The sequence below is a fragment of the Dipodomys ordii genome, unplaced genomic scaffold (genome assembly GCF_000151885.1).
Source record: "Dipodomys ordii isolate 6190 unplaced genomic scaffold, Dord_2.0 Scaffold42, whole genome shotgun sequence".
Taxonomy (NCBI): Eukaryota; Metazoa; Chordata; class Mammalia; order Rodentia; family Heteromyidae; genus Dipodomys; species Dipodomys ordii.
The window spans coordinates 2,079,654-2,094,642 of record NW_012267258.1 but is presented as its reverse complement, the minus strand read 5'-3'; the positions used below and the strand labels follow the sequence as shown (position 1 = coordinate 2,094,642).

At 42.7% G+C, this 14,989-nt stretch overlaps 1 protein-coding gene across 1 annotated transcript in view; it reads right to left on the bottom strand.

The window, feature by feature from the left end:
• Cers5 (ceramide synthase 5) overlaps positions 1-14,989 on the bottom strand; it is a 47,817-nt gene that overhangs the window by 26,547 nt on the left and 6,281 nt on the right. Inside the window, exons 2-4 of the mRNA XM_013018692.1 lie at positions 4,256-4,361; positions 1,391-1,521; positions 207-264 (exon numbers count right to left, since the gene is read on the bottom strand). Coding sequence (XP_012874146.1) covers positions 207-264; positions 1,391-1,521; positions 4,256-4,361 — 295 coding nt within the window. The remainder of the gene's footprint in view (positions 1-206; positions 265-1,390; positions 1,522-4,255; positions 4,362-14,989) is intronic.

The following is a 14,989-nucleotide window of genomic DNA, read 5'->3' as shown; positions in this document are numbered from 1 at the left end:
GGGCCTCATGCATTCAAGGCAAGCACTCTACCACTGAGCCACCTTCCCAGCCCCATTGGCGTACAACTATAATCCCAGCACTCAGGAAGGTAAGGCAGGGGGATTAAAGCCATTTTATGCAATTTATAGAGAGCTTTCTCAAAGATAGATAGATAGATAGATCGATATACAGCCCATTCAGAAGACCAGAGAAAGTTTAAACTCACCAGCCAGAGAAATATAATTCCGTAGCAGAACATACATAAATAAAAAGTGAATCTCCACCTAGGTGGGCAAAAAGTAGAGGTTAGACAAATATCCATGTAAAAGAAAGTCTTTGAGGCTAGGTAAATTGAGATCAAGTTTTCTTGTGTATAAGATCCTTCCATCTGAGCACCGGTGGCTCATGTCTATAATCTTAGCTACTCAGGAGACTGAGATGTGAGGATTGCAGCTCAAAGCCAGCCTGGGCAGGAAAGTCCAAGGGACTCTTATCTTCAATAAAACTGGAAAACTGGAAGTGGTGCTGTGGCTCAAGTGGTAGAGTGCTCACCCTGAGCTGAAGATCTCAGGGACAGTGCCCAGGCCCAGAGTTCGAGGCCCCTGCCACCCCAGCCTCCCAAAAAAGATTCCTTCATATGGAAGTGCTGCTGTGGCTCCAAGTGGTGGAGAGCTAGCCTTAAGTGAAAAAGCACAGGGACGGTGCCCAGGCCCTGAATTGTTAAAGCCACATAAGTGACAAAATAAAAATAGATGCCTTCATAATAATGCTTAATGTTTTTATTGCATGACAGTGACGAATAAAATATTGTTTCTGGACTGGGAAGGTGGCTCAGTGGTAGAGTGCTTGCTTTGCATGCATGAGGCCCTGGGTTCAATTCCTCAGCACCACATAAGCAGAAAAAATCCGGAAGTGGCGCTGTGGCTCAAGTGGTAGAGTGCTAGCCTTGAGCTGAAGAGCTGAGGGACAGCGCCCAAGCCCAGAGGTAGTTCAGGCCCCACAACTGACCCCCAAAAAAAGTTTCTACAGGATAATTAGCAAAAAACTTTAGTGGGTTGAAGTATTGTCCAGAAAAGATGTATGTCACATAAAAATGTGAGTTTAGAGCAAGCTCTATCAAGGTGTACAGGGTTACACATACTTAGTTATATTAAGTGCAGTTATGGGAATTCACTCTCAGTGTATTTGGAAAAGAACAAAATGGAAGCACACTTAGCATAGTTGTAAGTATGTCACCAAGAAGCAAAAGGTGACCAGTTTTCTAGTTCTCTTCTTTCCTACTTAGAACAGTTATTAGCCTTCATTCATCAACAGTTATTCTAATAGTGGAAATCATTTCCAAAAAGAAAACCTCATTGTAGTTGTATTCTCACCCTCTCCCTCCTTCCCTACTTCCCTCTGAACACCTACATGCTTTCGCAGAATTTAGTGAGCGTTGGGGGCTTGTCCTGATTCCTCCGATGGCGAAACCAGCATTGGATTTTTCGGACATCCCAGTCCAGTTGCTTTGACAGGCCCTCCAGCCTTTTCTTATCAGGATTCTGTAGATACAAGACCAGAGTTAGAATGACCTTTCTCTCTTCAAACCCTTTATAAATCCCTTTGACTAGTTGAGTGGGAAAGGGAGGAAAACCACAGTGGTTCACTTGAACCATCCTCAAATCACTCTTCGAGGTGACATCCCAAAATCACTTGCAGGCATATTTTTGTGGGTAGAGATGTCTATATGCTGGACCTGGGGCTTGAACTCAAGGCCTGGGCATTGTTCCTGTGCTTTTTTTGCTCAAGGCTGGCTTTCTACCATCTGAGCCACAGCTCCACTGCTGCCTTTTTGGTAATTAACTTCGACAGAAAAAGTATCATGGGGAAAGTGGCATTGTGGTTCAAGCGGTAGAGCACTAGCCTTGAACACAGAGAAGCTCAGGGACAGAAGAAAAAAAAAGAAAGTTTCATGGGGGCATGGATTTAGATCAGTGGCAAAGCATTCGCTCTGCAAATGCAATGTCCTAGGTTCGAACCCAGAACCAAAAAAAAGGTTCATGATTTTCCTGCCCAGGCTGGCTTTGAATCATGACCCTCAGATCTCAGCCTCCTGAATATCTAGGATTACCGGTATGAGCCACCAGTACCTGGCCAAAATAACTTTCAGCAAAAATAAATAATAAATATCCTTTCTCATTTATTAAGGACCTTCACTGCTCACCTCTATATACCCTTGTTTGGTCTTCTTCCTCTAGCTTAAGCTGAGTTTAAAAAAAAAAAGGATACTAAAAACAAAAAGCTTGTAGCTGAGCTATTCAGGAGGCTGAGTTCGTTCTTTCTTTTTCCTTTTTTATTTTCCTTCTTTTTTGGATTTGTGGGGCTTGAACTTAGGGCCTGGATGCTGTTCCTGAGCTTTTTGTTCAAGGCTAGTGCTCTACCATTTTGAGCCACAGTGCCACTTCTGTGGTTAATTGGAGACAAGAGTCTCATGGACTTTCCTGCCAGAGCTGGGTTCCAACCTCAAGCCTCAGATCTCAGCCTCCAGAATAGTTAGGATTACAGGCATGAGCCACCAGCACCTGGCTAAGGAGGCTGAATTCTTTTTTTTTTTTTTTTTCTGGTCGTGGGGCCTGAACTCTGGGCCTGGGCGCTGTCCTTTAGCTCTTCAGCTGAAGGTGAGCACTCTACAACTTGAGCCACAGCGCCACTTCCAGCTTTTTCTCCTTAGGTAATGCTGAGGAATCAAACCCAGGGCCTAATGCATGCAAGGCAAGCACTCTACCACTGAGCCATCTTCCCAGCCTAAGGAGGCTGAATTCTGAGAATCATAGTTCAAAAGCAGGCCAAGCAGGAAAGTTTGTGAAATTCTCTTCTCCAATTAACCACAAAAAAGCTGGAAACAGAGTTATGGCCCAAGTGGTAGAGTGTGAGCCTTGAGCACAAAAGTTCAGAGACAGCGAAGAGCGCCCAGGCTTTGAGTTGGAGCAATAGGACTGGCGTGTAAGCACGTATGCACGCGCGCGCGCGCGCACACACACGCACACACACACACACACACACACACAGAGCCTGTAATTCCAACTACTCAGGAGGCTGAGATCTGAGGATGACAGTTGGAAGGAGAACAGGCAGAAAAGTCTGTAAGACTCTTTTTTTTTTCTTTTTCATTGTGAAAATACCATACAGAGGGGTTACAATTACATAGGCAACATGTAAGACTCTTTTATCTCCAGTTAATTATCAAATAGTCAGAAATGTAGCTGTGGGCTCAAGTTGAACAGCACCAGCCTTAAGCCAAAAAAGTGAAAAAGCTAAAAGACAACACTCAGGCTCTTTTGCAATCACTGTACACATAACATCCATACAAACAACAACAAAATAACAACAACAGCAACAAAAACCCACAAGTCACAAAGGCTGCCACCATTGACTGATAATTGAATTATACAATTGGCAATGCCAGAAACTAAAGCACAGAAAAAGAAAAAAGACATGGTGTCTTGGGTGAGAGGGGTAGAGATGGCTGCTAGAACTTAAACTCAAAGGTATGTAAACAACTTGTTGGGTAAATGTGCATGAATCCTGACCCAAAGACATTTCCTTGAGGGACTAAAGGTCTCCCTATAGGTATACAGACCATCAAAATGTGAAAGACCAGTGATTACTAATATGCCATCCCTGTAATCCTAGCTACTGAAGAGGCTGAGGTCTAAGGATCATGTTTGAAGTCAGCTCTGGCAGGAAAATCTGAAGGATTCTTTTTTTTTTGGGGGGGGGGAGGGATGGAGGGAAAGTCATAAGACTTGAACTCAGGGCCTGAGCCCTGTCCCTGAGCTTTTTCTGCTCAAGGCTAGCACTCTACCACTTTGACCCACAAGGTCACTTCCAGTTTTCTGGTGGTTATTTGGAGATAAGAGTCTCAAGGATTTGACCTTTAGATCTCAGCATCCTGAGTTGCCAGAAGTACAGGCGTGAGCCACCAGCCCCTAGCTATCTGTAAGAGTCTTATTTACAATTAATCACCAAAAAGCCGTAAGTGGAGCTGTGGCTCAAATGGTAGAGCTCTAGCTTTGAGCACTAAAGCTCCAGGACAGTGCACAGGCACTGAGTTCAAGCCTAGGACCAGTGGGAGTGCATGTGTGTACACCTGTGCATGTGCATGCACACACACACACACACAAATTTAGTGACTTTCATTTTCTCCTTCCCTTCTCTTTCATGTCCTCTATCCTTCCCCACTTTATAGAGCAACACTTCACATTAATTTTCCTTTCAATTTCTTTGTTCACTTACCTTAGTAATAGATAGAAACACCTTTTCAAGGATGGCATTGGGTTTGACATCAGATCTCCTACTGTTCTCAATGCCTAGTCGGAGTGCACAAGGTTTGGCAATAAACCTGTAATAAAGAAAACCCAAAGGTCATTTCTCAATAAGCATTAAGGAACTTTTTTGATTAGTGGATTAAATGATTAAAAAGGAAGCCTGGTGCTCTTGGCTCATGCCTAGAATCCTAACTACTCAGGAAGCTGAGATTTGAGCATTGCAGTGTTCAACCATGCCAAGGTAGACAAATTCAGGAGTCTCTAATTTCTAATTTTAAAAAGCCAGAAGTAGAGGTGTGGCTCAAGAGGTAGAATGCCAGCAAAAATCAAGGAGTACCAGTCTACAGCCAGGAATTCAAGCTCCATTACTGGTGCATACACACGCACACAGGCACATATACCTGTGTGTGTATGCGCGCGCGCGCGTGCACACACAATGCTTAACTAATGTCTTTCATTTCACTCTGGCTTGTCTTTAGCATATCTTGAGATTTAGAGTCAGACATACCTAGACCAAATCACTGTTCTACTACTTACTGCATATATGAACTTGGGCAAATTATTTAATCTCTATGAGCCTGTTTTGTCCTTGTTTTTGTTTTTCAGCAATACCTATAAGATAAAACATAGATGTTCTTCTTACTGAGCACATGTTACATAGATCAGGGACAGTGCCCAGGACCTGAATTCAAGCCCCAAAACTGACAAAAAGAAAAAAAAAAAAAGCTAGGTATAGCTTTGAAGTCATCAGCGGAGTAGGTGTAGCTTAATGGCAGAGTATGTATGTGCTTACCATGGACAAGCCCTGGGTTCAATGGAGGGGAGAAAGGAGGAATGTCTTTTTTTTTGGGGGGGTCTGGTCGTGGGGCCTGAACTCTGGGCCTGGGCGCTGTCCCTCAACTCTTCAGCTCAAGACTTGCACTCTACCACTTGAGCCACAGCACCACCCGGCTTTTTTTCTTTTTGCTTATGTGGTGCTGAGGAATCGAACCCAGGGCCTCAGGCATGCAAGGCAAGCGCTCTACCACTGAGCCACCTTCCCAGCCCAAGGAGGAGTGTCTTAATGGTCACCTTGGGTGGTCTTTTTATGATCATGAGAATTGAATTAGGGCCTTAAACATGTTAAGCATGCTACACCCTAGCCATTGGAGGGGGAAAAGAGAACTGGTGCTAAGCTCTTCCTTAATATAGCTATCCTAGGCATGGCCATCTGCCGAGCCAAAATATTACAGACACAACTTTCAGGAGTCCTGAAGAAAGAAATCAGGAATCTAGGGCTGGGAAGGTGGCTCAGTGGTAGAGTGCTTGCTTTGTATGCATGAGGCCCTGGGTTGGATTCCTCAGCACCACATAAGCGGAAAAAACCAGAAGTGGTGCTGTGGATCAAGTGGTAGGGTGCTAGCCTTGACCTGAAGAGCTGAGGGACAGTGCCCAGGCCCAGAGTTCAGGCCCCACAACCAACAACAACAACAACAACAAATCAGGAATCTAGGAAGGGTAAGAGGGAATTACCTATTTAGCATTCTAGTCCTAGAGTTTTTGAAAGTGATATAAATTTAGTTAAATCTTTTAATCCCTTGGGTTTCAATTATATAATGTGAACTACTTTTCTATATATAAAATTCTATGATGGTACCATTAAATTGTAGAATTGGGATCCTTGAAAGAGGTATTCCTTTAAAAAAAATTAAGTTTCTACTTATGTATCAGTGTAGTGCTGTGTCAACAGAATAACATCTATGTACCAGAGCATGAATACTGTTCTTCCAACTGATTTTTGGTTCTTCAAGAAAGATCATACTTTTCCACCACCTAGGATTCTTTCCTTCCTTCCTTCCTTCCTTCCTTCTTTTCTCTCTCTCTCCCTCCCTCTCTCCCTTCCTTCCTTCCTTTCTTTCTGTGTGTGAATATGCTGCCCCTGGGGCTTGAACCTAGGGCCTGGCACCATCCCCAGGTTTCTCCTTTCTTTAATGGATAAAGCTTGAGGCCATAGCTATCACTTGAGCCAGCTTTTTGCAGGGTTAATTGTAGATAAGAAAGACTCTCAGACTTTCCTGCCTGGTCTGCCTTTGAACCAGCTTCCAATCTCAGCCTCTAGAGTAACTGGGATTATAGGTATGAGCACCAGCATCTGGCTTGAATTTTTTTCCCCACATTTTTTTTTTCTTCTTCTTTTTCTCCTGGCACTGGAGAAATTCTCAGAGAGACCTTCTACTCTTGGCCTAATCTGCTCATGGTTGGCACTTTACCACTTCAGTGAAGCCTCAATTTGTGATTTTTTTTTAAATGGCTAATTGGAGATAAAAGTCTGTTGGTTACTCAGGCACTGATGGCTCATGCCTAAAATCCCAGCTACTCAGGAGGCTGAGATCTGAGGATCGAGGGTCAATAAAACTACTCAAAAAAAGCTAGAAGAGGCACTGTGCCCAAATGGTAGAGCGCTAACCTTGAAAAAAAGAATCTCAGGCAAGGGGCCAGAGCTTGCACCCATCTTAACTACTCAGGAGGCTGAGATCTGAGGATTACAGTTTGAATCCAGCTGTAGCAGAAAAGTTCCTTTGAGACTTTTATCTCCAATTAACCCACCCATTCAAAAACCAGAAGTGGAGATGTATCTCAAAGTGGCAGAGCAAAAGTACCATGAGCAAAAGAGCTCAGGGACAGCACCTATGCACTAGGCACACATAACCACCCCTTCTCTCAACACACAGAAACTCTACAGGTTTTGTCGGCCTCAGTTGGCTCCCAAGTATAATTCTCAGACTCCTTAGTAGGATTATAACCCTGAGCCACCAGCTTTTTATTTGTTTTTGTTTTCATTTTAACAAACAAACAAAAAACCGGGTAGCTCATGCCTATAATCCTAGCTTCTCAGGAGGCTGAGATCTGAGAATCACATTCAAAGCCAGTCATGAGACTCTTATCTCCAATTAACCATCAGAAAACCAGAAGTGGTGCTGTGGCTCAAATGGTAAAATGCTGAAGAGCTAAGGGACAGCACCCTGGCCCAGAGTTCAAGCCCCACTAACGACCAAAAAGAAAAAGAAAAAGAACAGGGATAGTCTTCCTAAGGAGTGCTTGGATTATAGATGTGTACCACCAGGCCTGGGGTTTCTATGTACCTTGATGTACATAAGAGCATCTAGAAACATTTTTTACAATGCAAATATTCACTATTCTAGGAGATGAATGTACTTATAGTAACGTACATTTTTTAAACCTGAAATAGAGAAAATCCTAGACTTTGAAAACTGCTTCCTTCTCCATGGGTTAAAAGACAAAATAGAAATAAACAAGAAACACCTGCTCAGATTCATTCATTACAACTTGCAAATGTTAACTAGCAGTCTTGCAAATTACATTTTCTTAAAACATAAAACCCTACAATGTAAACAACCTTGGTTCACTCTGCCCAGCATGCAAGAAAGGGAAAATCTGGTATCAAGTCCTTTTGATTAAAATAGAGAGGGAGAGAAACAGAAAGACAGACAGACTAAAAAGCTACAAGGTGGTGGCTCACACCTGTAATCTCAGGAGGCTGACATCTAAGGATGGTAGTTAGAATCCAACCAAGGGAAGGAAAGTCTGTCAGACTCTTATTTACAATAAACTACTCAGAAAAAAAACTGGAAACGGCTTAAGTTTAAGCCCCAGGACCAGCCAAAAGAGAGAGAGCGAGAGCGAACGCTAAAATATTCTTTTCTTTTCTTTTTTTTTTGGGGGGAGGGGGGTTGGTCATGGGCCTGAACTCCGGGCCTGGGCGCTGTCCCTCAGCTCTTCAGCTCAAGGCTAGCGCTCTGCCACTTGAGCTACAGCACCACTTCTGGCTCTTTTCTTTTTGCTTATGTGATGCTGAGGAATCGAACCCAGGACCTCTGGCATGCAAGGCATGCGCTCTACCACTGAGCCACCTTCCCAGCCCAAATATTCTTTTCTTTTTACTTATTTAGTCGTATTGGGGTTTGAACACAGGACCTTCTTCATTCTTGCTAGGCAGGTACTCTACTGCTAAACAATGAATCCAGCTCTTTTTAGTACTGGTTATCTTTCTTTTTTTGCTGGTCCTGGAGCTTGAACTCAGGGCCTGGGCACTGTCCTTGAGCATCTTTTTGCTCAAGCTGGTGCCCTACAACTTCTGCTTTTTTTTTTTTTCTTTTCTTCTTCTTCTTTTTTTTTTTGCCAATCATGGCGCCTGAGCACTGGGCCTGGGCACTGTCCCTCAGCTCTTCAGCTCAAGGCTAGTGCTCTACCACTTGAGCCACAGCACCACTTCCAGTTTTTTTCTGCTTATGTGGTGCTGAGGAATCGAACCCAGGGCCTCATGCGTGCAAGGCAAGCACTCTACCACTGAGCCACCTTCCTAGCCCCCCCCCCTTTTTTTTAAAGTTTATTGGAGATAAGAGTTTCACAGACTTTTTCTGCCCAGGTCCTCAGCTCTCAGCCTCCTGAGTAGCTAGGATTACAGGCGGGTGGCCGGCTTTTTTTTTTTTTTTCTTTCTTTTGTGATGATACTCTGGATATGCAGGCCTGGGTGTTGTCCCTTAGCTTTCTCCACACAAGACTGATGCTTTGACTAGCTTTATCCAGGCTGGCTTCAAACCTTGATCCTCAGATCTCAGCCTCCTAAGCAGGCAGGATTACAGGTGTGAACCATTGGCATCTGGCTAGTACTCAAATTTTTGTTTGTTTGTTTTGCTTTCTTTTTGTCATTTTTTGTTTTTGTTTTTGCAAGTCCTGGGGCTTAAACTCCAGGCCAGGGTGCTGTCCCTTGAAGAACTGACTCCTACCCTGTGGTCCCTGAGCAGCTTTTGCTCAAGGCTAGCACTCTACCACTTGAGTCACAGCTCTATTTCCTGATTTTTCTGTGATTAATTGGGGATATAGAATCTCACAGATTTTCTTGTCCAGGATGGCTTTTTTTTTTTGCCTCTTAAGTAGCTAGATCACAGACATGAGCCACTGACACCCAGGTGGTTCCTTAGCTCTGTGAAAGAGCTCTTTGGTTGTTAATTGGAGTCTCACAGACTTTCTGACCCTGTCTGGCTATGAACCTCGATCCTTAGATCTTAGCTTCCTGAGTAGCTACGTTTATAGGTATGAGCCACCAGTGCCTGGCCAGGACTGATTAGAGACAGGGTCTCATTTTCTTCCTGGTAATAACCCTGGACCACCATAATCCTATTTTTCACTTCCTATAGTAGCCAGTGGTGCCTGGCTCCACGCTTTGTTTTGTTTTTAATTAGCTGTACAAAGAGATTTTACTATGACATGTCCATATATAACCAAGGACTTCTGTGAATCAGCTTTAGGAAAACTTTATATAGTAACTTTTAGTGTATGTAAAAACAACTGAATAAATGGAAAATTATGGATGTAATGTTAAAACCAAAACCCACTTTTAACCCTCTTAGCATTCTTGAAAATACAACTGGGAAGTGTTAAAATGGAATGGCATTGATCTGTTTTCCAGGAATGCATTTGAATAAAAATATATTATCTCTAAGGGAGATAATAAGCTCACATTAATTATCTTTCTCTAAGAATGCCTTTTTTCCTTATCACCAAAGTTCCAGAACCAGAGATAAAAAATCCATACTCAAAATTAGTAACTGACATTTTACAAAGCTAACAAAAACTTTTCATTCAAAGGCTAATGCTACTAAGCCTGGTGACCAAGGCTTCTGCCTGTAATCCTTGCTACTCGGGAGGCTGAGATCTGAGGATCCGAGGTTCAAAACTAGCCCGGGAAGATAAATCCATTAACTCTTATCTCCATTAAACTCAGAAAAAGACAGAATTGATGCTATAGCTCCAGTGCTAGCCTTGAGCACAAAGAGGCTCAGGGACAATACCCAGACACCAAAGACCAGCAAAAGAAAACAAAAATAGGCTAATGGTTCTACATAGTTTTCACTCTCTGGGCTATTACTTGATGTACCAATAATAATTCTTTTGTGTACCAATAGTATTTTAACCTTCAACTTACTTTTCAACTCCTTGTAAACACAGCTAATAAACTGCTTTTGCACTTACCACAGTTCTATGCTCCATAACTGTCAGTTGACAGAGTAGTCATCAAGTGACAAGCCTAGAAAAACCCATTTTATTGCTTTATTGGAGCTCAATCCAGATCAAGATTAATCGGCACTTTGAAGAGTAAGGCAGTCTTTTGTTGTTGAGTTAGTGTCTTATCAAAGATTAAAAAATCACAACATTGTATCACCTGTTTCCTCCCATGAATATAATTCTATGAAGCGCTAGAAACAGTGATGGCTTCCCAGTTCCTTCTCTAAGCCTCTTACCCAAGTTCATTCCTCAACCAGAGGTAATTCAAAGTGATTAAAGCTCAGGACTGATATTACCAACAGATATTACCAACTAGTGACCTTGTGGACGTCTTACAATTGCTTTAAAAACACAATAAAATAAACATACAGATTTAGTTATATAATGAAGTAAACACTAGTGAACAAGTGAGATTTGAAATCAGAACTTTTTTTCCCTTGAAATCAGAATTTACTCCCTATTTCCAGTGGTACTTTATTTAACATGAGGGGAATGGTTACAAGTGGGGCAGAGATGGCAATGTTACCACCACTACTGGCACACAATAACAAGTAAATAAGGAGAAGTGGGCATGGGGGAAAGGTGGAACAGCAAACACTGACCAAATGGCGCAGTGTTCCCGTTGCCATCCATGAATATGAACTATGCACACAGTAAGTTTGAAAGCCTAGATCAACTTTCTTAACTGGTGTAACATGACAAGTAACACAAGTGAACTATTATACCCAGACATTTATCTTGGCTCTAGGTGTGGTCCATAGGCCTGGGGTTATGACTGGCGTTTTTAGGCTTCAGGATAAAATTGCTGGTTTCAGTTTAGGTCTGTCATTCACCTCAGTGCTCCCAATAAAAAGACAAGAAATGGTGGAGGTCAAAGAGAGATTTGTTTTGGTAGTACTACTGGTGTTTGAACTCAGTCTCCTGTTTGCTACATAGGTGCTCTACCACTTGAGCCATACTCCTAGCCCTTTTGGCATAAAAGAAAAAAGAAAAAATTTCTAAATTGGGACTGACTTTTATTGCTTGGACCAGGATCCTCCTATTTATGCTTCCCATATATGTGAGATGACTGGGTTAACCACTGTGCCCAGCATTTTATTAGAGGAAATGTTGTCTTGTGAACTTTTTTGCCCAGGCAGGCCTCAAACCTTGATCATCCTGGAACTGTCTCTAGAGTAGCTAGGATTACAAGTGTGAACTACTATGCCAGGTGAGAAAGGAGATTTAATTGATACGACATAAAATACATTGTAAGAAGAAGCAAGATGCATCTAGAGCATCTCAACCCATCTTTCACTTTTCATGTCTGTAAAATGAAGGTAAAGATACAATTAAGCTTAAAAGTTACTATGAAGATTCAAAGTTTCACCCATACAATGGTACCAGGACAAAGTAAACACATAAAATACTAACTACTGATATTATCAAATAGTGTATGGTTGTCTCTCTCTCCCCTATGGGGTTTATTTTTTTCCTATCTTTTTCTAAAACATTGTATTTCCTCAAGGTTCTGTATATGTTCTTTTCTTATTCTATATACTCACTGAAGGTGGTCTCATTCAGTTACAGCACAGCACTGGAGATATGGCTCAAGTTGTAGAGTGCTTGCATAGCAAGCATGAGGTTCTGAGTTCAAAGCATTTCTTGTTACAGAGGGTTGCATATGGTTGTCTTAAGAAAAGGGACTCATGGGGCTGGGAAGGTGGCTCAGTGGTAGAGCGTGTGCCTTGCATGCCTGAGGCCCTGGGTTTGATTCCTCAGCACCACATAAGCAAAAAGAAAAAAGCCGGAAGTGGCGCTGTGGCTCAAGTGGTAGAGCGCTAGCCTTGAGCTGAAGAGCTGAGGGACAGCGGCCAGGCCCAGAGTTCAGGCCCCACAACTGGACCAAAAACAAAAAAAAACAAAAAAACAAGAAAAGGGACTCATGTGACCACTTTGTGAGCTAAACTAAGTTCCTTTTTTCCTACAAAGTTGTTTTCATTAAATTTTGAGGTGATAGGCTTATTATGAAACAACTTTTTTTTTTTTTTGGTTGGCTGTGGGGCTTGAACTCAGGGCCTGGGCATTGTCCCTGAGCTTTTTCACTCAAGGCTATTGCTCAACTTTGAGCTAGGTCACCACTTCCTGTTTTCTGGTGGTTAACTGGAGATAAGAGTCTCAGGGACTTTACTGTCTGCTCCGGCTTTGAACCATGATCCTCAGATCTTAGCATCCTAAGTTTTTTGCCAGTCCCAGGGCTTGAACTCAGGGCCTGGGCATTGTCCCTGAGCTTCTTTTGCTCAAGGATAGCACTCTAGTACTTCAGCCACAGTGCCACTTCTGATTTTTCTGTTTATGTGGTGTTGAGGAATTGAACCTAGGGCTTCATACATGCTAGGCAAGCACTCTACCACCAACCCACATTCTCAGCCCCTTACACTGTATTTTTTTTTTTTTTGTCGGTCGTGGGGCTTGAACTCTGGGCCTGGGTGCTGTCCCTCAACTCTTCAGCTCAAGGCAAGCGCTCTACCACTTGAGCTACAGCGCCACTTCCAGTTTTCTGGTGGTTTATTGGAGATAGGAGTCTCACGGTCTTTCCTGCCTGGGCTGGCTTTGAACCGCGATCCTCAGATCTCAGCCTCCTGAATAGCTAGGATTACAGGTGTGAGCCACCAGCGCCCGGCTCACACTGTATTTTAATCAACAATTTTCTTTCTTTTACTCTAAAGGTGGTAACCATGATTGCCACCTCATAGAAAAGAAACCAGTTTAAGACATATCTTTACATTTTACAAATTCTTTCTTATCCCAAAGGCAATTCCTCTTTTCCTTAACAAGAACCAATCCATCAGGCCACAAACAGGAATTCTCAAGATACTATCTTGCCTCTTCTTACAATGTATTTTATGCTACATCAATTAAATCTCATTTTATTTGCCTAAAAATACCTCTGGAAAGGAAGTCAAAAGAGGTATATTTTTCCTTCCCACTCTACAAGGGAGGTACAGATTTCACTTATGCTCTCCTTCATTAATCTCTTCCTTACTAATCTAAAAGATTCTAGTTTTCAGAATCAGAAAGTGACTTCAACAAGAAGTTTCTTTTTCAATGACGAATACACACTGTCTCCAAGGATAACTCCGGCATGACAGTACTGACTTGTCTGCAAAACATCAACACCCATTGTGCAGAAAAAGTGGGAGAAAGAAGTTTTTCTAGAGAGAGAGAAGACAGACACAAAAGGTTTTTTTGTTTTGTTTTGGTGGTCATGGGTCTTGAACTCTGGGCCTGGGTGCTGTCCCTCAGCTCTTCAGCTCAAGGGTAGCACTCTACCACTTGAGCCACAGCACCACTTCTGGTTTCCTGAGTGGTTTACAGGCGATCAAAGAGTCTCACAGCCTTTCCTGTCCAGGCTGGCTTTGGGCTGGCTTTGAACCGTGATCCTCAGATCTCAGCCTCCTGAGTAGCTAGGATTACAGGTAAACCACCCGCACCCAGCTTTTGTTTTGTTTTTGCCAGCCCTGAGGCTTGAACTCAGGGCCTAGACACTGGACCTGAGTTTCTTTTGCTCAAGGCTAGTACTCTACCACTTGAGCCACAGTGCTACTTCCAGCTTTTTTTGTTCATGTGGTACTGAGGAATGGAACAGGGGCTTCAAGCATGCAAGGCAAGCCACATTCCCAGCCCCACAAAAGGCTTTTGACCATCTGGAACTTATTAAGGGGTGAGCTTTTAGATAAGGGCAGGGCTATGTGGCAATTCTTCTAATCTTGCTCTGATGGGTCTGCAAACCTCATTTAACTCTGTGATTTGCAATTAAATATCACTCAGCAGAATACCTTTAAGGACACAGTGGAATGAAATAAATCCCTTATGATCTACTCTGTAGCAATGATAATTTTTCCCAAAGTCTTTCTCTATCTGGAGGACTTAGTAATATTTGGGCCACAATGCTGTGACAGCCAGCACAGATTTGGGAGGACAGATGTTGGTATGTCAGGAGAAAGAAAAAAAGCTTTCTTTACTTAAACAGCAGAAGTGGAGAGGACAGGGAACAAAAGGCAGTATGCAGTAGAAGTGGCAAGGCTTTCAAGAGAGGAAGATGAAATTGGTGGTTTAGTAACATGCACAAACAAGGACTGGGAGTGTGGCTCACAGTGGTAAGAGGTCCTGAGAGCAAACTCAGCATCACCAAATAAAAACAACAAAAATATGCACAAGAGTTACTGCTCTTATTGTCAGTTATAAGCACTGTTTAGTCCAGGTGACTGAAAATAGTATTGAGGCCAGTCGCTGGTGGCTCATGCCTGTAATATTAGCTACTCATGAGAAAAAGTCAGAAGTAGCACTGTGACTTAAGCAGTAGAGTGTTAGACTTAAGCAAAAGGAGCTCAGGGACAGTGCCCAGGCCCAGTGTTCACAGTGTTTAAGCTTAGGACAGGCAAAAAAGAAAAGAAAAGAATATTGAGAGGACTTCAAACACTCCTATGAGGTTGTCTTGAACTGATGAAAGATAAGAAAACAGGAATAATGACTAAGCAGAGTAGAAACTGCGTACTCACTTCATTCATGCATTATATATATTGCATGTGTGTGCACGCTAAGGTACTTGAAATCAGGGCCTGGGTGTGGTTTCCTAAGCTTTTTTTGTTTGAGG